Genomic DNA, 26,658 nt, shown 5'->3' with positions numbered 1-26,658 from the left:
TCGGTGAGAGCAAATTTGTGTCAAATTCAATGATACGAGTATCTTCCAAATAATTGACATGTTGGAAAATTGTGTTTGTTATCGTTGAGAAGAATTTTTCTATTAATATTTTGGTGTGAAGTAAATAAAAAATTTAGTTTCAACAGTTGTACAAGAGCATCCTCGATCCGCCACTAATCAGCTTGTGTTTGCCTTTTTCTTGAAGATGATGGACACGAGTCCCATCAACATACCGACAGAAACGCGTAATCCTATACTCGACATGTTTTGAAGCAGTTGACTCCATTCGTGTCTCACTTGTTTCGGTTGTTTCGGTGCTTCCCTGTTTATCTAGGTCAGTATTTACCCTTGAATACAAATTCTGGTTTGAATTGACAAAACTGCGTACCCATAAATAATACGCCTAAGTCCACCGTTTATCGGCCATACTGTTTAATTACCGCATGAGCCGCCCTCGCACACGCAAAGCTGTAAACATAAATCTGGGGTGAAATAATAGCCTAAACGAGATCACAATCCGGCAAAGCACAGCACACAAACACACAGATGCATCACGAAACCAAGCTCAAATCTTTTAACTAGCGGGGAAGGTCGACCGACCGAACACCTCCGATCCATCATTCCCATATGTTCAAACTCGGAAGCAACCACTCTCGATTTTTTTTGCCTACGATGTATGGTACGATCGAAGCTTGTGTTTCCACTACGAACAGCTTCCAGAATCCAATCGTATGTAGCAGCAGCGGAACCAGATGATGGGAGGGAGCGCCATTTGAACCGACCGAGATCTGTTTGGCACTTATTTCAATCCCCGAATCTCGTTCGACTGGTCGGATCGTACTCACTCGTCGGCCGCAGCATTCGTCGAGCGTATACAACACATGAAACAGATTGTATTACAAACCCCGAACTCGGGGAAAATATTCCCCCTATTATATCTGGTTAAATAGACAACAGAGAAGGGAAGACAGAGAATTTTGAACGTTTTGGCTGAAATCGGGTTGATTGGTCAAGTATTTATGCGGATTTGCTTTCCTCCTTTGTAAAAGTTTTGATTACCCTTGTGTGTTTGGATTTTGGAAATGGATTGCAATTTCGTTCTTAAATAGATATTCAATATTCTATCAGAGATTTAAACAATGAATGTTGTGTGAAAACAATTTCGCTAGTTCTAGATCGCTAAGGCTTATCCCACTTTTTCTACACTTTTTCCACCATTTTTATACCTTTTCAAACACGAAGAAGTGTTCGATCGATTGTAAATAAGCGCGGCACCCATTATGATTGAGGTTGTTTTTTCATTTGTAAATGCTCATTCGAGATATGTCCCACATGTTCCTTTCTGCTTCGTCAATTTCTCATCCTTTAACACAATATCACGATTTGTTTATCATTCCTGGTGTTAGTTTTCCAGCGTGTTCATCCTAAACACACCACGCTCGAATTTACGTAGCCAAAACCAGCCTCATACTATGGTTCAGACCCGATCAACCTTTGACCGTATGACTTTCGTTATCAGGTGCTGATGTAAATGGAAATATTGAATTCCACTACGAATTTGCAATTTATCAATAACTAGCAAACTTCGTCCCGCCCAAAATTTGTTTTTTGTTATCAATACCTTCAAACATTCACGTTTTCTTACTATGAGCAAGTTCATGGGTCCAATCGCAGAACTGTTCATTGATTGATCTTCTAATTGACCCCTTTTTCTATAAAATTCCTAGTATTTCTAACAAAACTCATCATTATAATAGCAGATTATTTTCAGACACAATTCTCGTTCAATATTTCCCAACCACTTGCAAATAACATGTTTCTCCGTTACATGGAATAAATGTTTTATACAGAAAATATGATAGAATAAAGACAGCCCTAAATCGGACAATTCCTTCCTCGAGTTCTGCTCATATCAACACATTCAGCGATACTTTTTTATTGGTATAGATCAGGGTTTCTCAAAGTGGTCGATATCGACTCCCTGGGGTCGATTTCGGTTTCCCAGGGGTCGACAGAAACGAAAATTTTGGATTTTTTGGCGATTTTGGGGGTCCCTATAAAATAACACAAGTTCTTATTTGAAATATATAAGATGCTCCACAAGTTGTGTTACGTGAACCACCCTGTTATAAAAATGACCAGGGTTGCCACATTTGATCCTGTAACATTTTCTGAAAAAAATCTGAATATTTTCATTTTTAGCAAATAAAAATCTGTATCAAAAAACTAACGGAAAAAATGGAAAAATGTTTATTTTCATTTTGAATTTATTGTTCATGATCTTAATATTATGGTACCCACATATGTCTTCTTTAGAAGTAATTATGTTATTATTTTGCCCGCTTCACTTCCCTGAATTCACTTGTCCGTTTTCCATTGATAAGCAGAAGAACTTAACACCCGATGAGATCAATTTACTACAACAGCTACACGAAGTACCCAAGAGAGCACTTATGGTCATAGAATACTTAATATACATCACCTGGTTATAAAGTTATTACAACCCTCTACAAATAGTATTCCGGACAACTTGGTAACGTATGAGAAATTGCAATTTTTATCAGACTATGTTTCTGTAGTTACTGATTTATTAGACTTAGGTTTATATCAATGTGAATCTAACCTATTTGGATTTGTATTCAAAAATTCACTGATAACACAACGTAACGTAACACAACTTATGCAGTATTTTGAAAGTTTCAAATAAGAACTTGTGTTAAAATTTTTAGATCTTGTTGACCCACCAAAATCAGTTTTCGTTGTAGACCCCTGAGAGACCGATATCGACTACTTTGAGAATCCATGATCTAATGCATAGCGACAAATGGGATGGGGTGGTGCCTCCGATGTGATTAGTTTCCCTCTTCAGTGTGTTTCTCTGACTGAACATAGGTATAACTAGCAATGATTTCAACATGACAACGCTGGATCGCATAATCCAAATGTCGTTGAAACATATTAACATGAATTTCATCTTAGTATGAAGCAAATGACGCGGAAAAAAGGAAGAGGGAGACGAAAAGATCCTTCAAATTATTTCATAGAAGGCAGTCAAATCTTGTGGTAGAGAAAATTTGCATTGCTTCAGAGAGTTTGTACTGTTTTTTAGGTAAAGAATCAGAAAATTTTCTAAACAAGCAAAAATGGTTTGTTATCATATTCAGAAACTAAATGAGAAAAAACATGTTTATATTGTTCATAATGTTTCAAGCAGGCGCACCAAATGTTCTGCCTCACGTCAGTTTTCCCAAGACTGTAATCTTCATTTTCGCATGATAGCCCGTAGATTGATCTATACTTTAGAGGAACAGAGTGCGAATTGTGCATTCCGAGGTTACGCATGCATAGAATTTTGTTCCTCTGGTGCAATTTGCGATCCAAACTTTGAAAAATCGACTAAAAATGGCTGAACGTGTATCAATATTAAACGTTCAGAGGGGTTTTGGGCATACAGTAGGCTAGAAATTTGACTGGAAACATTACAACTTACTGCAGTATTTGCAGAATAACATAACATTTTGTAAAACTCTAAAAAAATCCTGTTTTGGCACTCTTGTATTCGATATTTTTGTTTACTACATCTTCACACACCAATATAAAAATATGTTCGAGAAATATTGCTCACCGCCATCTAAGTTTCGGCCAAGTTCAACCTGGTCAATACTACCCCAGCCATCTCACGGCTACAACCTGGTGTTTGTTTAGGTTTTCTGAATTAAGAACGACGCTAAATTGATACAATTCGACAGCCTTCCAAGCGAATAGTTTAATGAAGCCAATGAACAATAGAAAGAACGCTGGCAGCGAAGTTGATGTTAGAGAGCCAGGACGAGAACTTTAGTATAAATTTATGTTTGATAACTATCATATTATGTTTCCAATATTGAAACTTCGTGCACACAATCTGTGTGCCCTTTCATTGCCGACTTTTTAAGCCAACTAAATGTCTATGTTCATCTGAGTATCAAGAAAAAGTGATCGGGTATGTTAGCACTACAGCTAACTGATCCAAAGGATGGTAGGGTAACTTACGTCCACATTCATTAACTTCTTTTTATGGTGGTTCCAACAACGAGATACAAATCAATTAGATGCAGCCAATCATTAGTCAACACCATCAACCATAATCCTCTTTAATCAAAGTTTTTATCATTCTCTTTTTCAGATATTTCAATTTGAAATCACGTCATCCGACTTGGGCACGCGAAAAAAACGACAGTCTTGTTGCGATAAAACTCTCTCTTGCATCAGCCCCACGGCTGCACACTAATTAGTCATATCAATAACACAAACTGTGTAAGTCCTAACTGCGAAATGAATCATTATCCGAGGGACTTATATTAGTTTGCAACAGTCGTTGGAAAAGTGATTTGTTGTGGCGTGCGTCGTTTCCCCCCCTCATCGCACGAAGTGGGTGGTATCCGATGAACCCATTTCCTCCGGTGTCGAACTGAACCTGAGGCAGCCCAGACGGGAGAACCGCGTGTGTGATATCGTGGCTCGAGGCGCGGAATGTAAACATGATGCAGATAAAACGCAAACAGTATGGCAACAGTTGAACAGGTTTCGCCCCAATCAATCATAGGTTTAATCTTGAGCTCGAGCGCGAGTGCAATATTGCACCGCAACAAGGCAGAAGTGAAGTGGTCTATTGCTTAATCGAAAAATATAAGCTGTTACGGTTGTGTACTGGAGAGTGTATTGGCTTTTAAGTGCGTAAGAAAAACATAGTGCTGGGTGGAATTACCCAATCGGAAGTGTGTGCCCGTTTTGTTGAAGCCGACTGTTCAACGGGAAAGGTTCTGTATAAACTTTATCATCTTCACGGCAGCAGCAGCAGCAGTTGACATCGGAAGAAAAAATGGTACTCTGCGACAGTGATTTAGGTAAGTTATTGACAGCTAAATGCTAAGGAATACCCAAAGTCAATAAAAAAAAAGTTTCCGCTACGAAACTGCCTGCAGCATTCCTCTGTTCTCGATTACTTACGGAATATGGAGGAAATCCGTCATTTGTGTTGACAGTTTATTGGGTCGTAAAACGATTTTTGTTCGGTTCCTCTTTTCAACTAGTTTCGAGTGGGGGATATTAGAGTTTTTAAGGGCTCTTGACTTTTGCTAGGGTGACTACAATGGATGGTAAATTAAAACATTGCTTGTTGTATCTCGGTTTTACCCAGTTTTACAATCGTAGAACATTAAAACTCAAACGCTAATGTTTTTGGGAATTAGACACTTAGGGGTTGTCCACATACCACGTGGACAGAAAAAGCACGAAAAAAGACACCTGGTCTTTTTCTAGTCAATTACGATTATGATAGATCAAATGATCTTTTTTGTAAAAATGAAGCTAAACTGGCTTTATTAGTAGTCGGGGTTGTTTTCGATTCTTGAATTTCCTCACTAATATTTCCCGGGAGGATATTTGTATCGCTCTTCAATTTGCTCCAAATTCCATTTGCATTGCCTAGATCTTTTACCGCTAAAATTCAAATTAAATGCTAGATACTTTTAAACCACTCTTTCGACTTGAAACTTTTTTCAATAAGATTTTCGGAGAAAATTTGATAGTGTTGACAACGACATGTCTGCAAATGTTGCGGTGAACAAGATGGTGATGACGCCAATCGACAATTAGTTGAAGCAGGACTTATATGAGTCGTTTATTCTACGTTCGCTCATCAATACACATTGGATAGTCCCACAAATTACATTGATTTCTCGCCCTCGACTATTGAAAATTTTCTGGAATAGTTATCCCTATTTTTTTTTTTGAATTTTCAGTTGATAAAATGATGTTTGAAAACTTATTGTTTCACTACATCTTTCAGCAAGAGTGCCAAATAAGAAAACAGGTCTCGTTTTAATGGCATAATGTTAACTTCAATAACTATTTTTGCCTGCGAACGGATTCTGATGATTTGCATACCAATCGAATCGACAAATGCTCTAAGATTCGTTGAATATGGTGTGAATTGATGGAAATTAGAAGCATTCCCATTTTACCATACATTTATCCTGCTCATTTTTTTGCGTCATCTACCCGTACCTTAAAGGGAGGAGAAAAAAGGTCACTGCGATAGCACATGAATCGATCATTTGGACAGTGTGGAGTGTGGAGAGAGGAAATATTCTTGTTTAAGGTGAAGGTGGAATCAAGCCATTGTAGTATAGGTAAATCCACGTGTAAAAATGGGGTAATAGTGTTTGTGAGAGAAGATCAAAGCACACGTAAATATATCGATTCACTTATCAGACTGTGTGGCGCTTCACTGACACGAGTCATAGAATACATTTGAAAAAATAACAATTCAATACTGAAGTAAAATGCATAAACGATGTGTTCCGATGAACAATTGCATGTAAATATACAGCCATTCCATGCCAAACCGATATAGTGGTTCTCAGATTTTCGTCAAAAGTGGTAGTTTTGTTTTTTATCGCAAATTAATAGACCAGTATTTTTTTTGTTAGGGTGACCATTTCCATTTGAGGGAGGTCCGATAACTCCATTTTTTCGCATTTTTGCCAAAAATGACTTTTTTTCAAAAATTCATAACTTTTGAAACACTGGACCAATTTAGATGTTCGACATATTAAATTAAAGCCAATTAGCTGGTCTTTTTTGAAAAACTACATACTACAGTTGCAGAAAATTTGAATTATGTTTTCGTTATTATTGATTGTATTTGTTTTTTATAGTTTTCATGATTTTCAAAGGAGCTATATTTTTTATATTTTTCCTGGAAAGCTGAGGAGTTTTCAAATAACATATCTCGAAACCAGGGAAGCGTTTTTTTTCGTTTTCGAGTTATGATTTTTCAAAGTTAAGCAATGGTCCAAAAAATCATTTTCCCCTATTTTCCCAAAAATTCCTTTTTTCAAAAATTTATTACTTTTGAACTACTGGACCGCTGCAGATGATCGAAGAATCAAATAAAAGCCAATGAGCCTTGTCCCAAAAAATATTACACTCTGAATAAAAAAGGATTTTGTTTTCGTAATTATTGATTATATATGTTTTTATAACTTGACTAGTAGAACACAGTTATTTATGAAAAAATGTAAATCCTAGATGGCGACCGCTACAAAATGGCGGATTACACATTCTCTCAGCACCCCATCAATGTGTATATCGAGTGGAAGGGATTGACTAGTAGAATACAGTTATTTATGAACATTTTTTCTTCTTCTTCTTGAATGGCGTTAACGTTCCCTGTGGAACTTTGCCGTCTCAACGTATGCATTAACTAGCGTCTTTTGTCAATACTTAGTTGAGATTTCTTAAGCCAAACAACATGCAAATTCCAAGATAGCCGCAGTCCCCAAACAACTAATTACTTTTTAAATGATTTGATTCAGCTTGACCTGTTTGTATGTATGTTTGGATGTTTGTAGGGTTGCCCCAAATTAATAGAAAATTGATCCCGTTTCTGTTGACTGATTGATCTGAAGTTTGGAAGACACCTTTAATTCTACTGTGTGCTGCGTATTCCATGATCTTGAAAATTCAATTTGGCCGTCGCAAAAAAATGGCTGAATGACTTGGAGAACACGAAACGAGATTAATGAAGGAACGGATGTGATAACTACTAACTGCTACTTATCTAACTATTTTCTAGCTTTTAGTACAATAAACCGTTTAACTTAAAAAGTTTTTTTTTACTTATTTTTATTTTCTAGTTTTTTGTAAATTTTCGGTATCATCAGTATACTTCTCTACATTAAAAAAATTCAAAAAAAATTTTTTTTTCAATTTTTATTTCTTACCTAACTTTCTTCGTAATATTCTGATGATGTACCGTATTCTATTAGTCTAATCATTTCATTTGATACCAATATTGAGGGGACTGCAAAATAAACATAGTCGACCTTTTTGTGGCGGAGACCTTTTCGAATTTATGTTGTTCATAGTGTAGTGGCGTAGTGGTTTATGTTGTATTTTTTAGTGGCGGTCAAATTGAATTTTTCAATATTATGGAATACGCAATTTTATAATGACAGTAGAATAACAGGTATGTTCCAAATTTCAGATCAATCAGTCGTCAGGAACGGGGTCAATTTTCTATTAATCTGGGACAACCCTACAAACACTCAAACATACATACAAACAGGGCAAGCTGAATGGAACCATTAAAAAGTAATTGTTTATTTGAGAACTGCGGTCATCTTGGATTTGGATTTTTTCATGATCTACTGTGTTCTACCAATCGAGCACTTTCATTTGATACCCATATTAATGGGGATTTGAAAAAAAATATGGCGCCATTTTGTGGTGGCTGCCATTTTAGATTTACATTTTTTATAAACAGCTGTGTTCTACTAATCAAGCCCTTTCACTTGATACCCATATTGATGGAGTTCTGAGAGAATACGTAATCCGCCATTTTGTATTGTCCGCCATCTTGGATTTGCATTTTTCATAAATAACTGTGTTCTACTAGTCAAGCCCCTTCATTTTATACCCATATTATAATCAATATGGAATTATTATACAAATTATTCAAAATTTTCGAAAATCAAAAATAAAATACTCCGGATAATCGAATCCCGGATAATCGAGTCCGACCTGTATATCCTACTAGCTAGCCTTTTTTTTTTAAATAACACACTTGCCAATTAATTAGATTGTAATCACATACATCCAGTCTAGTCGCATAGAAATATTTAACGAAAACCGAAAACATGTTAACTTTAAAAAATCATAACTTAAAAAGGAAAAATAACACCTCTCTTGTATTTGGATATATTATGTGAGCTTTCAGCTTTCAGCTTTCAGAAAAAAATATAAAAAAATATGGCGCCCGTGGTCCCGGAACGATGTAAGCTATAAAAAACATATATAATCAATAATAACAATAATAATAAGTGTAATATTTTTTGAAACAAGGCTCATTGGCTTTAATTTGATATGTCGATCATCTAAATCGGTGCAGTATATCAAAAGTTATGATTTTTTTGTAGTGGAAAAAATGGGGAGAAATGATTTTTCGGACTATCGGTTAACTTTGAAAAATCAAAACTCAAAAACGAAAAAAACGCCTCTCTGGTTTCGACATATGTTATGTGAAAAATCCTCAGCTTTCCAGAAAAAAAATAAAAAATATAGCGCCTTTGGTCCCGAGACTATGAAAACGATAAAAAACGAATACAATCAATAATAACGAGAGCTGAATTCAATTTTTATGCAGTTATAGTATTAAAAGATCAGGTGATTGGCATTGATTTGATATGTCGATTATCTGAATCGGTACAGTAGTTCAAAAATTAAGAAATTTAAAAAAAAACCCTTTTTAGTAAAAGAAGAGGAAAAAGTAGATTTTTCGGACAACCCTAAAATGGAAATGAATGGATGAAAAAATGAAAAAAACGGGTCTAATATTTTGCGAAAAAAAACAAAACTACCACTTTTCACGGATATCTGAGAACCACTATATCGGTTTGGCATGGAATGGCTTTATTGACAGAAGACGATATAGGAGTGCGTTTCATCACATTAAAATCCATTTCCATTTTCGAACGAAGATCAATTTCGTTAGCGCAAACATCGAATGGACTAACAACGCTTGTCAATATGTAATTGTAAAACATATGCGAATTGAATTTTTCGAATTTTCCCATTATCCTTCAGAGTTTTCCGGAAAATTTTCAATTATCATGTTTGGTTGGAATATGTTTGGTTGAAATATGTGTATTATTTTTATGGGACTCCCTCTTCATTCCAGAGAAGGGAGGGGTGTCATACCATCATAAAAACATTTCTCGTACCCAAAAACCCTCACATCCCAAATTTGGCGCCATTTGCTTGATTAGTTCTCGAGTTATGCAGAAGTTTGTGTTTCATTTGTATGGCAGCCTCCTCTTAGAGAGGGGGAGGAGTGTCGAATCACCCTAGAAACGTTTATCGATCTCTAAAACCTCTATATGTAATACGATCTGTTTTTCGCCTTGCCCAACAGTGATTACGACGTCATTGCGTTCACTGAAACCTGGCTGAATAGTGATATCCGAAATTCCGAACTCTCACACAATTACACGATCTATCGCTGCGATAGAAACCCAAGCACCAGCCGTTTTCTACGTGGTGGTGGAGTATTGATAGGTGACTGCAGAATACATCCGTTGTCGTTGCTGGGTGTGAACGAATTGAGTTAATCGTCGTTCGCATTGTGCTTTCGAATTTCGATCTATTTGTATGCGCTGTTTATTTTCCACCTAATAGTGAAACAGTTCTATATGAGAACGCTTCTACATGTGTGCAGAATTTACTGGAACTTGCCGACGATAAACATCGTTTATTGATTGTAGGGGATTTCAATCTTTCCCACTTACGTTGGATGTATGATGAGGACATGACCTCTTTGTTTCCGGATAATGCTTCCTCCGAGTAGGAGATTACTTGATTAGAGTCGGTAGTAGGCTGCGGTCTTTATCAAATTAATGATCTGTCGAACGTGCATGGGAGACTGCTTGATTTGGTGGAACAACGAGTTGCAGCATCTACGAAGTCGTCTTCGCAAAGTTAGAAAACGTTATTTTCGGTCGAGGAGTGAACTGCGTAAAGTTGAGCTGCGTGACTTAGAGAGCGAATACAACTCTTTGCATGCGCGATGCTTTAGCAGCTATATTCAACGCACAGAAGAAAGTATAAAACAGGATCCCAAATCATTCTGGTCGTATTATCTGCTGTTGTGTTGAGCAGTAACGACGTGTTTTAGCTCGCTCGTATGTCTAGTGAAAAGATAAAGAAAAATTAAAGGTGTTCCCCCGCGCTGGATGTCGACGTCAAGCCGCAGGCAAAACGCGCTCTGGCGCAAGTGGTAGCAGCAACGGGAAGCGCTCCCGGTCTACAAACGTCGCCGAACAATCGGGCGAATCCTCTGATCCGTCGGCCAAGAAGCTACTGGCGAACAATCGATATGCTGTTCTCGAGAATGGTGACGAACCGAAATTAGAAAAAAAGGAGAAACTGCCGCCGATCTATGTGAAAGGCTTCCCGGAGGGGCTTCATGCTCGAATTGCCTTTTTCATCGAGAAGGGTTTGAGGTGCACCATCCGCCGTTGTGCGGAGGGCTTCAAGTTGATGGTTCCTGCCATGAGTCACTACAAGGCCGTGTTGTAGATACTGAAACAGCGGAACTGTGAGTATTTCTCTCACGACATCGAGGCTGAGAAACCGTTCAAGGTGGTGCTCCGCGGTCTCCACGATATGGACGCTAACGAATTGTCGGCTGAAATCGAGAGAAACGGAATCAAGCCAGTTCAAATTTATAAAATGAAGCGGCACGACCAGACCCGGACGTATCGTGACCAACTTTATCTCGTCCATTTCGCCAAGAACTCGACATGCCTGAAGGACCTCCAGAACATCCGAGAGCTGTTCCATATCGCGGTTGTGTGGGATCGCTACAGACCGGTTCACAGAGACGTTACCCAATGCTCGAATTGTTTCATGTTTGGGCATGGTACACGAAACTGCCACATGGCATCCCGCTGCGTTAACTGCGGCAAAACCCACGACGCTGATGCATGTGAACATATGAAAGACGGTGTCCCTGTCTGCGCGAACTGCGGAGCTGGTCACAATCCCACCAGCAGTGCGTGTCCGAAGAGGGCAGAGTACATTGAGATCCGAAAGCGTGCCTCCGTCAATAACCAACCAGGACGAAAGCGCAACCCACGTCCACCAGGAGTCAACGATGTGCAATTTCCCGCGCTTCAACAACGCCGTGCAGCTCCAAATCTGTCCCCTCTTCCACTCAACAATCTACGAAATCGTGGTGAGCCCGCCGCCCCCATCGCAAGCAACCAAGTGATCCCTAGCGGCTCTTCAGTGCAGAATCGGCTCATGGACGCAGCGTCGCAGCAGAATCAAACCCCCCTCCCGGGTCTGTCGTACTCACGTGTAACATCCGGCACGACTGCCGAGGGCGCACCTTTGAATGATAAGGAGCTCGTTCTGCTAGTCTCCGAGGTCATTAGGATTCAACGCACATGCAAGGCATTGAATGAACAGCTTGAGGCTGTTCTCGTCCTCATCTCCAAGTATGGACCGTAACATCTTACGAATAGCAAACTGGAACGCTTGCTCGCTCAAGAGTAAAGCCATTGAGCTCGTTGACTTTCTCAACGAGAACGAAATTGACGTAGCTATTATCACGGAAACACACCTCAAACCCGATATAAATGTCTTCCTTCCTGATTTCCGCCTCGTGAGGCTCGATAGAACCAGCTCTGTGGGTGGTGGCGTGGCCATCGCACTCAGAAGAAATATTTGCTGTCAGCTGCTTCCAAGCTTCGAGCTGAAGATCATCGAGGCCGTTGGGGTGGAAGTTTCAACCCCAGTTGGTCCCATTACTATAGTCAGTAAGCTGTTACTGCCCCAAACAAACAAACATACGGGACGGCTCGGCAGCATTTCTTCGAAACGACATCATTCAACTGACTCGGCGGCGGCAGCAGTTCATCATCGGTGGCGACCTAAATGCGAAGCATCAAGCGTGGGGCAACACCCGCTGTAACCGAAACGGTATGATCCTGCACGATGACTTCCAAGAAGCAGAGTACACCATTCTAAGCCCGGATGGTCCCACCCGTTTTTTATCTCAAACACGACATATATCTCAGAGCCTGTCGTCTACCAAGAGCTCAGCTCTGATCACTATCCGGTGGCGATTGAAGTAGGGTCATCCGTCAACAGATTCCAGGCTTCGAGACGCAACTACCATCGCGTCGACTGGTCGCAGTTCCAGCAGTGCGTCGACATCGATATCGATTATGACATTGTACCTGAGTCAACCGACTACATCAACCGTTCCCTTCAGGCCATCGATGAGGCGATCTCCCGAGCCAGAGACCGACACGTTCCGGCTTCAAGAGTGGTGAGTAACTCCCTGAATCTAGACAGGTTAACTAAAAATCTAATTAGACTTCGCAACACTATCCGTCGCCAGTATCAACGTACTGGTCTCCTCCACCTGAAGGCTAATTGCAATCGTCTAAAGAAAATCATAAATGCCAGGATTGTGAATCTCAGGAATAAACAATTTTCAGATCATCTTCGCTCGCTCCCAGATTGTGCAAAACCGTTTTGGAAAACTGCCAAGCTCCTTAAAAATAAACCGCGACTCATTCCTCCACTCAAATCACCGGATTCGTTCCCGTCTCTGCTAATTACATCTGCCGAAAAAGCAAATGCGCTTGGTCAACACTTCGTGGATTCTCACAATCTTGGTCGCTCCATGGTGAGTCCCCACGAGCCTATCGTCGAGGAGGTTCTGGTTAGTGTCGCTGATACCCCCATCGTTCTACCCGAGGAATCGAGAATAACGGCTGATGAGGCGATAGCTGCGATCCGTAGTACAAGAAACATGAAGGCCGCCGGGTTTGACGGAGTGCTCAATCTCGAGTTAAAAAACTTGAGCGTTGGTTTCTTCGAGCACTTGGTATCGATTTTCAACAAGTGCTTGAAGCTTGGCTACTTCCCGTCTCGCTGGAAACTAGCCAAAATAATACCAATCCACAAGCCTGGTAAAGGTCCTACCAGTGCCAAAAGCTATCGCCCCACCAGCCTCTTGTCGTCAATCTCAAAGCTGTTTGAAAAACTGGTTCTTAGTCGTTTAATAGAGTTTGCAAATCAGAATAACATCTTCCTCCGTGAGCAGTTTGGGTTCAGGAAAGGTCACTCCACTATCAGCCAGCTTGCGCGTGTCACGAACATCATTAGGCGGAACAAGTCCATGTCCAAAACATCTGCCATGGCATTGTTGGACGTCGAAAAGGCGTTCGACAATGTCTGGCACAATGGTCTTGTGTTCAAGCTACGACGTTTCAACTTCCCGATCTTCCTTATCAAGTTCATCGGGAACTATCTCTCGGATAGGACTTTCCAGGTCTCTCTAAACAACACGCTCTCCGATATGTTCAACGTCATAGCGGGAGTTCCGCAGGGTAGCCTCCTAGGTCCTATCCTGTTTAACATCTATATATCTGATGTTCCTCCCCTACCTGGTGATGGCGTGCTGTCGATGTTCGCTGATGACACCGCTATCATCGACAAGGGTCGAATGATACGTCCGTTAACTAGAAATTTGCAGAGAGGCCTGGATGTTCTTTTTCTGACTACCTAAAATCAAGGAAGATATGCATCAACGCGGCGAAAACACAAACCATAATATTTCCACACTCCAAATCACCACGACTTGTTCCGCCTAATGACGTGAAAGTCCACCTCAGCAGCACTCCCATAAATTGGTCGAATGATGTAGTCTACCTGGGCCTCACCCTGGACAGGAATTTGAACTTCGCTTCCCATGTGAACAAAACATCCACGAAGTGTTCCAAGCTTCTCAAGTCGCTTTACCCGCTCATCAATCGAAAGTCTACTTTAACGCGGAAAAATAAACTTGCGATATATAAGCAGATCGTTTTACCGGTGATTGAGTATGGTCTGCCAATCTGGGAGAGTTGCGCCAATAGCTACCACCGTAAACTTCAGGTCATCCAAAACAAGATCCTTCGAATGATCCTGGACAGTCCACCTAGGACACGAAATTCAGAGATCCACCGGTTGTCTGGTCTTCAGGTACTGGAAGAGCGAAAAAATATAATCCTGACTAGATTCAGGGAGTCTTGCAGGCGGTCCCCGCACGTATTCATCCGGGAGCTAGTCCCATAGTTTTATTTATTTTTGTAGTTAGGTAGGTTATCAAATTTTTCCCAATTAAAAATTTTATATTTCCCTCCTTCCGGGTTCATATGTAAATTAGATTACAAACGATGCATTGTTATAAACATTTTTAAAAACAAAATTCAATCTGAACGAAGTTGCCGGGCCCACAAGGCTGATCAATTGACATGTGAACTAAAAATTGTACTAGATTTAAGAATACTTGAATAAATATCTTTTAGTAGTATTCTGGTCGTACGTGAGGAATCGAAGCCAGACAAATAGAGTTCCCCAGCATGTATTCTACAGTGGAATTGCAGCTACCACTGGACTCAGCAAACTTGTTCTCGTCTTTCTTTCGTAGTGTGCTAAGTAATAACCGATCACTTTCGTTTGAAGCGTACTTGAACAGTTTGCCTCGATATAATATGAACGTGACGCCTTTCAACATTTCTGCCGATGATGTGCTGAACAAACTACAACGATTAGATGTTACCAAAGTTGCGGGACCATATCGCCTACCTCCGTTATTCATCAAAAACTGTGCCGACTCAATTACCATTCCCGCTACCATCCTCTTCAATCGTTCCATGAAGGAGGGTATTTTCCCAAGTTTTTGGAAAACTGTTGCTGTTGCTCCGATACACAAAGCGGGTAGTATATATAACGTCGAAAGCTACCGTGGCATCTCTATTTTAAGTTGCTTGCCTAAAGCCTTCGATAGCCTAATTCATGATTCGCTTTATCCGCACGTACATCGGATCATTTCCGAACACCAGCATGGGTTTGTGAGAAAACGCTCTACCACAACAAACCTAATGGTGTATGTCTCTTCGTTGGTCGCCGCTCTGGAAAAGCGTCAGCAAATTGATGCCATCTATATTGACTTCGCCAAAGCATTCGATACAGTGCCGCATTCTCTTGCGGAAGACAAATTGAGCAGAATGGGCCTACCCGCCTGGTTGATTCGCTGGATTCTCTCATACCTCAGCGAACGTTCTGCTTGCGTGCGCATTGATGGAGCGAACTCATCCCCTCTTGATATCACGTCGCGTGTGCCCCAAGGCAGTCATCTGGGCCCACTCATATTTGTACTGTTTATCAATGATCTTTGCCACACGATAAGATCTCCGAAGGTAATGTTCGCCGAGGACTTGAAATTTTACCAGGTAGTCTCATCATTGGTTGAATGCCATACCATACAAGAGGATGTCTATGCGCTACTAAACTGGTGTAAATTAAACGGAATGGAGGTCAATATCAGCAAATGTGCCGCAATTTCTTTCTTTCGGACAAGGAATGCAATAATCTATGACTATAAAATGTCCACAACCAGTATCGTCAGAGTCAGCACTAATAAGGATCTTGGTGTGCTACTCGACAGTAAATTAAATTTTGCTCAGCACATAGCAGCAACAATAGCATACTCAGTGCTTGGGTTTGTAAAACGGAACACGCAGCAGTTTAGAGATATCTATTGCTTGAAGACACTCTATTGTGCGTTGGTACGCAGTGTACTTGAATATGGTGTGCTTGTCTGGGCGCCATACCATGCCTTACAGACAACCCGAATTGAGCGAATTCAACGGAACTTTCTTCGTTATGCGCATCGCTTACTACCGTGGAATGATCCAGTCCGACTGCCACCGTACGAACAACGTTGTGCTCTGATAAACCTTCGGAGCCTGGCGAGTAGACGGACTCTATTGCAGCGGCTATTCATTTACGACATTTTTAACGACAATGTGGACTGCGCGGTACTACTGGAAAACATAAATTTTAACGTTCCAGCCAGAACAACTCGGCGTTCAATTTTCATTCGTCTACCTGTGTATCGTATTCTGTTTGGACAGAACAATCCGTTTTATGTTTGTTGTCGTCGTTTTAACGAAGTGTATGTGAATTTCGATTTTATAATATCTAAGAGCGTTTTTGAAACTAGAATACGTTAAACTGTCTGTACGACCCATTCTAAGACAAGTAAATAAATAAAAAAAGATAGAATTCATCCTCGGTATGTACTGGTATTTAGAAACCAGTAGGATGATCCAAAGACAAGCTTCAGAAGTATCCTCCATCATGACGAAAATGGTCACCAGAATTCACAAGATTCTGTAGCACCATCCCCTCATATACTCATAGAAACCCGTTTCGAAGTGTCTGGTTGTGCATATCAAGTTTGTACATATCGTCGTGAAGCCATCTCTTTCTTCAACTTGCTGAATGCAATCAACAATAAGCTCCATTTTCCCATCTGAAACTCCCAGAAAAAAAACGATCATGAATGATGCGACCACACCCAACCACCCATGCGGCAATTCAATATGTATCTCGCACATCTTAATTATTTGTTGGAGACAAACGCGAATAGGGATGGATACTACCGAAACTCGTTGTGTGGTTTCAGAATGCTCCAAAGTCAGTTCGCAGAGCACAATGCACGATGCACAACTCCATGATTGTGATTTAGCCGAGAGCGAAAGAATTTATTACACAATGGGTGCACACATGGTGGGCATTGCAGCAGCAGCAGCAGCAGCAACATAATGCAAGCTCTGCGTGGCGTCTAATGTTTGTGATTGCATCTTAACGTTTTTTTGTTCTTCACACGATTCGGCGAAGCGAAGAAAGCCAGAAGCCATTGCATTGTTGTGACGAGTCGGTACTTGCCATTGGACACATTGTAGAAAAAGAAGAAGCCTATGCCGCCCAGCGCAATTGTAAGCACTTTTTATGCGCTAATTGTTATTAATTTTATGCAGCGAAAGCATATTTGCTTGCCTCCCTGTGGGTTTTACTATGTGTTTTGTTGTGTCAGCCAGAGCGCGTATGGATATGGACCTCTCAGTTTGTTGTTTGTTGTTTGTTGGGATGTTCCGAGGGTCTGCTGAATGTGGCAATTTTCTCACCAACGTTCCGATTGAATAGCGTGACGCTCCCACCCTGTTACCCTGGTTCCGAGCTGTGTGATGCCGTTAGGGGTAATTAATGGGTTTTAAAAATCGGATTAAATGAGAAGATGGCCATTAGAGTCGTTTGAATAGCCTGTTGCGAACGGGTTTTTGTGCTGTGTAATTATGTATTTACTAAAGAGATCACGCTGCTGATGGCTTCCTTAAATGCGACGGACGGGAGAAAAGATCGGTAGCTGAACGATAGTATTTAGTGAGTTATTTTCTTCTCGACCGAAAATGGTTGTTGGAATTGTTGTTTTGTTTTTGTAAACCTCTTCAATTTTAATTATTATTTGTCAGCGAATTGACTAAAAAAGTTTACGTTTTTTTCCCATGAATTCTTCATATTGAAATATTAAGTTAATGAGACTAATTGTAACGCGTATTTGGGTCGTGTTTTCCTTTTTCATTCACGAAATTCAGAAAAAAATGAAGGTAGTAATATTGTGACCTTTTTGTTTGAGGAAATAAAACAAGATGGTTTTTGTGCCACTTTTCGAACATAATTTTGATTGCTCAGCTACGCTGCCGTTCTACGCATAGTTGTCCCATGTTCCAAAATCAGCAACTGAGAAAAACGCAATCAAAGTTTTCTAACACATTTGTCTAGCAGAAGCTTCAAGCATTTCAGTTTAGCAATGCATCGGGTTTTTTATAAGCACTAAGCTATTGTTTAATGAAATGTGAAGAGATTCCCTCAATTGAAGCAATCTAGGTGGATTAGGGGCTTAAAATGCATGGTGGGACAGTTATGCGTAGAATATCAACATGGGACAGTTGAACTTGATTTTGTTTTTTTAATACTGGGAACAAATAATAAGTTTTTTTGTGTTTTTCCAAAAGATTATGCATAAAAATATTTTTTTATGGAGCAAAAGTGAAAATTGTCAAAAAGTAACATTTGAGAACTATGCGTAAAACGACAGTGTCAAAGCAAAAAAAAGTAAACATAATTGGCACCGTGGTTTAGTATATAGTAATGTAGTATCCCTAGTATCAGTACTGGAACTTTTTCCTACATCTTGTTCTCCTATTGAACGACGATAAAGTTGACGTTAAGGAGATTGTATTGAAATACTTCGAATCCGGTCATACGTTCATGGCGGCTGACAGTTTTCATGCTGCTGTTGAAACTGCCGAGTAGTGGATTTCGAAGATTTCAAAAAGGATGTTGGAGGGGCCAAGAAGCGCGTCAATGTGATGGATATGCAGAGCATACATGTTTTTAAAACTGAATTTGCCGTTACTCAATACACTCTCAATAAATTAAATCCGCGGCCATAGATTGAGAATATTAGACGGGTCAGAATTGCTAAAATTCGGTATGATATCGGCTATTCTGATGTTGTTGACAGCAAGCAACTGTGTTTTGCTATCTAAGAAACAGCAAAAGATGCCTTCAGCTGGTCACTTTTCCTTAGATGGCAGCATGAAGTGGCAAAAAGCTCCGAGAGGAATTCAAAAGCAACGGGAGAAATTGTTATTGGCAGCAATACTTCCAGTTGTTCCAGAAGCCAAGAAGGTTTTTTTTCGAGAACATGCCAACAAATTAATGCTTATATACTTCTTCATTTACAAAGCGTTTTATTTACCATGTGATAGAGCTTGAAATGATAGATCTCCTAAAAATAAAAATATTAAAAAAAATCTATACCAAAATATTTCAATGTTTGTTATGCTGCCTTCACATTCAATTTACACATTACACTTCCATTAGATTATACCAATGGGGGCTAAACCACGTAATAAACCACGTAAGTTCATTTTCAGTCAATTCAGTCCTTCTCTCTTGATGCATACATTTCTGGATTTTGTTAATAATCGTACACTTTGACCAAATCTCCTCTTTTCCTGAAAGTGTACGTGGTTTATGGATGACCCTTTTCTTTCAAAAGCACTCCTAGCAGTTTATATTATTATATGAATAATGCACATAACATTCCTGTACTTGAATCGATTCATCTATTATTGATCTACAAAAAATACATAGTGGGACAGTTATGCCTAGAATATCAACATGGGACAATTGAACTTGATGTTGTTTTTTTAAATACTGGGAACAAACAATAAGGTTTTTTTGTGTTTTTCCGAAAGATTATGCATAAAAACATCGTTTTATGAAGAAAAGTGAAAATTGTCGAAAAGTAACATGGGACAACTATGCGTAGAACGGCAGTACGGTTCTTTCAAATCTCTCTATTCTTCGAAACTTTCGCATATTAGATATCTTCAAAATCTCAAAAAATATCCAAAATTTTTAAAATTTCCCGCATGTTCAAAATCGTCAAAATTTTCATTCCAAAACATTCCAAATTTCAAAATCTCCCACATCTTTAAAATCTTTTAAACCTCTATAATCTTAAAATTTTTCCACATACACCCAGGTTTTTTTACAAGGTTTATTTTTACGCGGATTTTCCAATTAACGCAGTTTTTTTACGTGGATTTTCCAATTAACGCGATTTTTTTTACGCGGATTTCCCAATTAACGCGGTTTGTTTTACGCGGTACCCACGTTAAAAAAGACCAGTGCAATATCACATCTCCCCCTCAGCACACAATTTTCTCTAACATTCCCCCAGAGCAAATTGCGGTAATTAGTACTTGTAACGGAGTTTAGCGCTTAGTGCCACACCTTATCACGATTTTTACGTGGATTTTAGGTGTTGGGTAACGGGGAGCTCGCCGGGCGGTACAACCGGACGGGGTTTTTACGGGCAGCTATTCGTGAATGTTTTTCTCTGTCTACTTAGCTCTGGACGGTCCAACAGTAGTACTGCACGTGCATCGGCAGAAGAAAGTACAAATTACTAAGGAATCTTCTAGCAACAGCAGATGACCTCATTCGTGACGAAAACCGAACTATAGCTACCAGTAACCAACGAAATTGGTTTTCAGAAGCGAGCAACACTCAACTTTTTACTTCAGTTCTACGTAAAGATAGTCCCATTTGATATCTATCATTAGGTGACATGGTTTTTTTTTACGCGGATTTTCCAATTAACGCGGTTTTTTTTTACGCGGATTTTCGGATTAACGCGGTTTTTTACGCGGATTTTTCAATTAACGCGGTTTTATTTACGAGGTACGTATCCCCCGCGTAAAAAAAACCTGGGTGTATTAAAATCTTCAAAAATTCTAAAATCTCCATAATTAGCAAAATCTCCCACATCTTTAAAATGTACAAAATCTCTAAAATTTCCAAATTACCTACATTTTCAAAACCTTCAAAATCTCCTAAATTCTCCACATCTCCAAAAATCATCATCATGATCAACTTACCCCCGGTTTAAGCTCTCCAGAAATCCAGAAGTCTGATTAAATTATGATACACGTAAAACTTGTTGGAAAGTCAATTAATCATTAAGGAAAATTAACATTTGAAATAGATTGTTCAAATTTTTTACTCAAAATTTGAATTTAATATTTAAAAAGTTTCGATATATTCTTTTTAATATTTTTATTGGAAAACTCTTTTGATTGACGTATTGACGTAAGGTGGTACCGTGTCGGATTCACCAACATAAAGATACTTTCAAATCTTTGGCAAATTCATTACCATTTAAAAAAAAGTGATATAAATAATAGAATCTACCTAAAATTCTACGAATAGGGTCGAGGCAGCAGTCGGTTGAATTCGCATGGAATTGCTTTATAGAGAAGATTGAATAGCCAAATGCGGGGTGAAGCGCAAAACTCTATAACTGATTGTTTGATTCGGGCAGTCTTTATTTTGTTTAGTTGGTCTCTGTCCATAAAAAAGGTTGCGGCAAGAAAAATTTGAAAATTCGGGAAAATTGAATTCACATATGTTCTATACATCGTAGAAGGCGTTGTGAGTTCATTTTTTTTTCAATTCGCGTTGACGGCATTGAACTCCGAGTTTCGTTGGTATGGAGGGAAAATGGTTATATATTCTCAGGTGAAATAACGCACTTTGAAAATAAAAATGGTGAATGACATTTAACTTTTCTGTGTCAAATATGTATTCCAGGCGATGGAGTAAAAAGTGTTTTGTATGCGACTAAAAAAGCATTGAGCTTCGCGTTCCTTTATTGTAGAGCGAAAATGATAATGCATTTTCAGGTGGAACAAGCACATTTTGGAATGAAAATCAACTTTTCCATATCGTATATAGATTTTTTCATTAACACATTTTCCGCAACTAAGAAGAAAAACTTGAAAAAAAATGTTTCGGTTTACGATTTTATATTATAATGAAGAAATTTTAGCAAAAATAAGAGAAAATTCATAGAAAAATTGTCAGGATTACGTGTTTCATATATTCAAATAACATCAAGTAATAATTTTATTTATATTATAAAAAAACATTGCAAAAGGTGACAAATATTGAGCGAAAAGTATGACTGATCACACCCCATATTCGAGAACTCGATCGGATGTGAAGCTTCGCATTCTTTCCGCATGCGAACGGGATCGGCTTCTGAATTCTACAATGCATCCGAGATTCAGACCCGATCGACATAGGCGAACATTCCCTTGACGCAAAACAAACGTCAAAATAATTAATCCGTATTCGTAAAGCTATTTACTCTCTATCGCATTAGCAGGCCCGAAGAAAGTTTTAAATTCGAATGAAAATTATTACTTGAAGTTATTTAAATACTTTGAACACGTAGTTTTCACACTCACTTAACGTCACGAACTATGCCCTTTTTGCTCCGTCATTCTACATGGAATTTTTGTTACTACTGTTCATGCTACATCAAAAATATTTTTCCACATTGAATTTTACCTACATTGACTATCTCTCGCACGGTTGACTACAGCGAATTATTTTTGTGTTGTTTGGGCTCAAGAAAATGAAATGCCAATATATACATTATCAGACTTCTTTCCACTGTATATAATCGAATTCTGTATGTAATCGAGTCGAAAAAAATATTTTTATTGGTTTTTTATGCATATATTAGGCTGTCAAAAAAGTCCTGCGCTATTTTTTTTGAATATTCATTTGTTTATAAAATTAGTTACAATCATCTGTTTTAAGTCAAATATGCGCCGTTTTGCTCGATGACTTGTTCCCAACGAGATGCCAACTTCATAATACCCCTGTTATAGAAGCTCGCTTCCTTATTGGCAAAAAACTCGGATAGCCAATTTTCACAGGCCTCTTTTGTGGCTAACTTCTGACTACCTAGCTCGTTCGCCATGGACAAAAACAGGTGGTAGTCACTTGGTGCAAGGTCCGGACTATACGGCGGATGCAAAAGAACCTCCCATCCGAGCTCCCGGAGCTTCTGGCGCGTCACCAAAGAAGTGTGTGGCCTGGCGTTGTCCTGATGGAAGACAATGCGGCCTCTGTTTATCAAAGATGGCCTCTTCTTCATGAGTGCTACCTTCAAGCGGTCCAGTTGTTGGCAGTACAGGTCCGAATTGAGCGTTTGGCCATAGGGAAGCAGCTCATAATAGATTATTCCTTGACAATCCCACCAAACACACAGCAGAACCTTCCTGGTCGTTAATGAGGGCTTGGCCACCGTCTGAGCCGCTTCAGCGGGCTTCGACCACGACCGTTTGCGCTTCACGTTGTCGTAAGTGACCCACTTTTCATCGCCAGTCACCATCCGCTTCAGAAACGGGTCGATTTTGTTGCGATTCAGCAGCGATTCACATGCGTCGATACGGTCAAAGATGTTTTTTTGCGTCAACGTGTGTGGCACCCATACATCGAGCTTCTTTGTGAATCCAAGCTTCTTCAAATCGTTAATAACGGTTTGATGACTTATCCCCAGCTCTTGGCCGATGCTACGGCTGCTACTATGCCGGTCTTTCTCGGCTAATTTAGCGATTTGGTCGCAATTTTCGACGACAGGCCTTCCGGAGCGTGGCGCATCTTCGACGACCTCTACACCAGAACGAAAACGTTGAAACCATCGTTGTGTAGTGGAAATGGAAACTGTATCGGGTCCATAAACTGCACAAATTTTATTGGCAGCTTGAGATGCATTTTTGCCTTTGTCATAGTAGTACTGTAAAATATGTCGGATTTTCTCTTTATTTTGCTCCATAATTGCGACACTATAACTCACGAACGACTTAACCAAACAAAACACTGTCAAGAACTATATTATAGCGCGCAAAAATACCTTTCCAACAAGCTATAGTATGACTCGATACAATGAATACAACTAGAACTACGCGCTTACAACGACACCTCGCGGAAATACCGCAGGACTTTTTTGACAGCCTAATATTTTTCGTGTTTTGAATATAAAAGATGAATTCAATTTTTGATTCATTCAGAAAACACCTTTCTCACAAGAAAACAAAAATCATCCAGAATCTTTCAGGAGGCGATAGACGATCATATTTGATGAAAAAATCCTTCTACGCATCTTTTTTTGTCTCGGGCTCTGTTTGCCTCAAGTTGGTCCTACATGAAAAAGTACGCTACGTAAGACGATTATGTTGTTTCCGTTTGAAAGATGTGAAAACTTAGTACAGGATATAGTTGTGAAACATCTAAATTAGTAGATTCAAATAACATTTTGGAAGTGAAAAACTTCAAAGATAGTGGTTTTGAAGGTGTTATTATTGATTTTCTCCCAAAAATTCACAATAAACCTGATTGTTTCAATCAATCGAGTCCAAAATTGTCTCATATATAATCATGTATAATCGAGTCCTACCTGTTTTCCAATATGCTAAAGTTTCATTAGAAGACACCGGTATTGTGTTGTGTAGGTGCTATGTCAAATTACCATTGACAACCAGAACCCTTGTGCTTTTCGATTTCTGCCACTCACCCAAATCATGACATTTTTTAACGAATGCTCAATAAATGCTTCCAAATGACGTGATGCGTAGCGAATATTCTTTAAAAAAAAGTGGATTCAATTCGACATTGAAGGTCTTTTAAAGTTAGTCTATAGTTGGCGCCAATTTTGAGATTACAAACAACACTACAGATTCAAAGGAAAAATCAACATTGCATCCGACCGTTGTTACCACCAGCAAATGAAGAACGTAAATTTATTTTGTTTGCAAGTTAGAAACCGAAATAGATCAGCATTGTGCAATTAATCGTACTATGAACAAAAGGTGTATCATTCATTCGATAGTTGGAATTCGAGAGGCCTCGTCTGTTATGGATCGCGAATGAACGATGAACGAAAACATTATTTCGGGAGAAAACTAAAAAATGACAATTTTGAGCGGAATTAAGTTCGCCGGGTCTTCTAGTACGATAATGAACCGTTATTCAAATTCATTTATTAAATCACGACCGCACGTAAATGGATGATAAGACCAAGGCTGCCAATCGATGTTGCTGCTGGAATGTGTTTGTTTGGCAGATCCTATTAATATTTTAAATTCCATTATGAATCCATCCTAAATTCCACAAATGCTCACGCCATAATACAATCCACTTGGATTGAAACAACCGGAGGAGCGTTCATAGCTAGATTTATCTCTACAAATTACGCTATGGCTCAGTTCCCTCGCGATCGAAAGGTCAGTCATATTGATCGTGATTCGACATGGTTTGAGTATTATTTGTGGAAAATCATCATTCGTTGCATTGCAGCCGTTCCCAACCAATTTATTGTCCGGTGTTGCACATTATTGTTATCATCGATTGCTACCATCTCCCGAATGATGTAATTTTTGCGAGATGCATTATTACTTTTTTGTTATACGAGCTTATCGAACAGGTGTAATGCACCATTTGGTATATGGCATATCATCAGTTTTACTGGAATATCAGTCGATACATGCTTTCAATGATCGCTACACTTTCCTCCGAATGGCCCACACAAAAAAGGGCTCCAGCCATTGCACATCATCCATCATAGTTTCGAAACCAGCGTATAATCCCGACAGAGGTCAGGCACCGCAATTGGAGACCTGCGCATCCGGTAATTTTTTGTTTGCAACTCACCATCGGATCCACAGACACGCGTTCAATGCCATTGCCGGTTACAGCTTTTTTTCTTCGCGTCTCATTTCGGCGCATACAATCCATTTCGGGGCCTTATGTCATACTAATGGGTGAATATGGAGGAAATTGCATTGCAATCACAATCGTAAGCCATCACACCTTTGGCGGTCCATCGAAGGTGGAACAACCGTTTCGTCCAGCGCTCATTCATTCAGTCAGCCAGTCATTCATTTCACCAACGAAGCCTTCTGAATGGGAGGGCATTAACGGTCGATTGATTCGCTGGCTCTCTACGGTCTATCTCTCTCACGGTCTCTTCTGTGTTGAGTGCTGCTGGGTTTCAGAAAAGCGAAGGCTCATTTTAATATTTATTTGGTTAAAATTTATGGTTCTCGGCTCTCGCGGTCGGTTGCAGTAGAATATCGTTGTTTACCTTTTTTGTTCCAACATGTAGAATGAAAGTATGTACTAATGAAAGAACCGTTGCGAATCGCGGACGGATGTTCTTTTCCGCTTACCGGCCAGTGGGTAGCGAGTTCGTGTGGCTTTTCGTGACAAACAATTCTATAGCTCCTGGGGCCACGTTATTAGCAGCGTTGACAACATAATCAATTCGTCGTTAATTTTCTCTTTCCCCTCTTCTATGGTAATAAAATGTTTACAACCGGTAAAGGGCAGATGATATCGTGAAATGGGTAATCGTGTGCGTATTTACACATTTGGACATCGGAAATGGTACTAATTCAAATCGTATAGTTTAGTCATTTAGTTTGACGAAAATAGATACCACTCAGATACAGTCAATTCGGACAATTTGCTTCGGTTTGATCTATTTTGAAGGTAAATATAACGTTCTTGTATAAATTCAGCAAATTCACACATTTTATGAAATGTTTGAGCATTCATATTTGTACAGTATGTTTTCAAGTTACTGTAGGTGGTGTTAGAATGATAGGATTTGCTACTAAACGGAGAACATTTGGTCGGTGTTAAGTCAGAGCGGACCAAGTCGCAAAATTAAAAATTTAATGTTATTTGTCGCATTCTGTTAAACATTCTGTAAGCTATATTTCACTCTTATCAGATTTGGAAAATCACGCGTACAGCAGGAATAATTTCTCGAAATTGTTT

General features: G+C 39.4%; 1 protein-coding gene across 1 annotated transcript in view; it reads left to right on the top strand.

Annotated features, from left to right (window-relative positions):
- The window catches only part of LOC129765981 (uncharacterized), a 202,960-nt gene that overhangs the window by 11,464 nt on the left and 164,838 nt on the right, over positions 1 to 26,658 (top strand). Inside the window, exon 2 of the mRNA XM_055766442.1 lies at positions 4,166 to 4,886. Within this exon, the coding sequence (XP_055622417.1) occupies positions 4,862 to 4,886 (25 nt within the window). The 5' untranslated portion in view covers positions 4,166 to 4,861. The remainder of the gene's footprint in view (positions 1 to 4,165; positions 4,887 to 26,658) is intronic.

This window comes from Toxorhynchites rutilus, chromosome 2 (assembly GCF_029784135.1).
Source record: "Toxorhynchites rutilus septentrionalis strain SRP chromosome 2, ASM2978413v1, whole genome shotgun sequence".
Classification (NCBI taxonomy): domain Eukaryota; kingdom Metazoa; phylum Arthropoda; class Insecta; order Diptera; family Culicidae; genus Toxorhynchites; species Toxorhynchites rutilus.
This window is presented reverse-complemented; position numbering and strand designations above follow the sequence as displayed.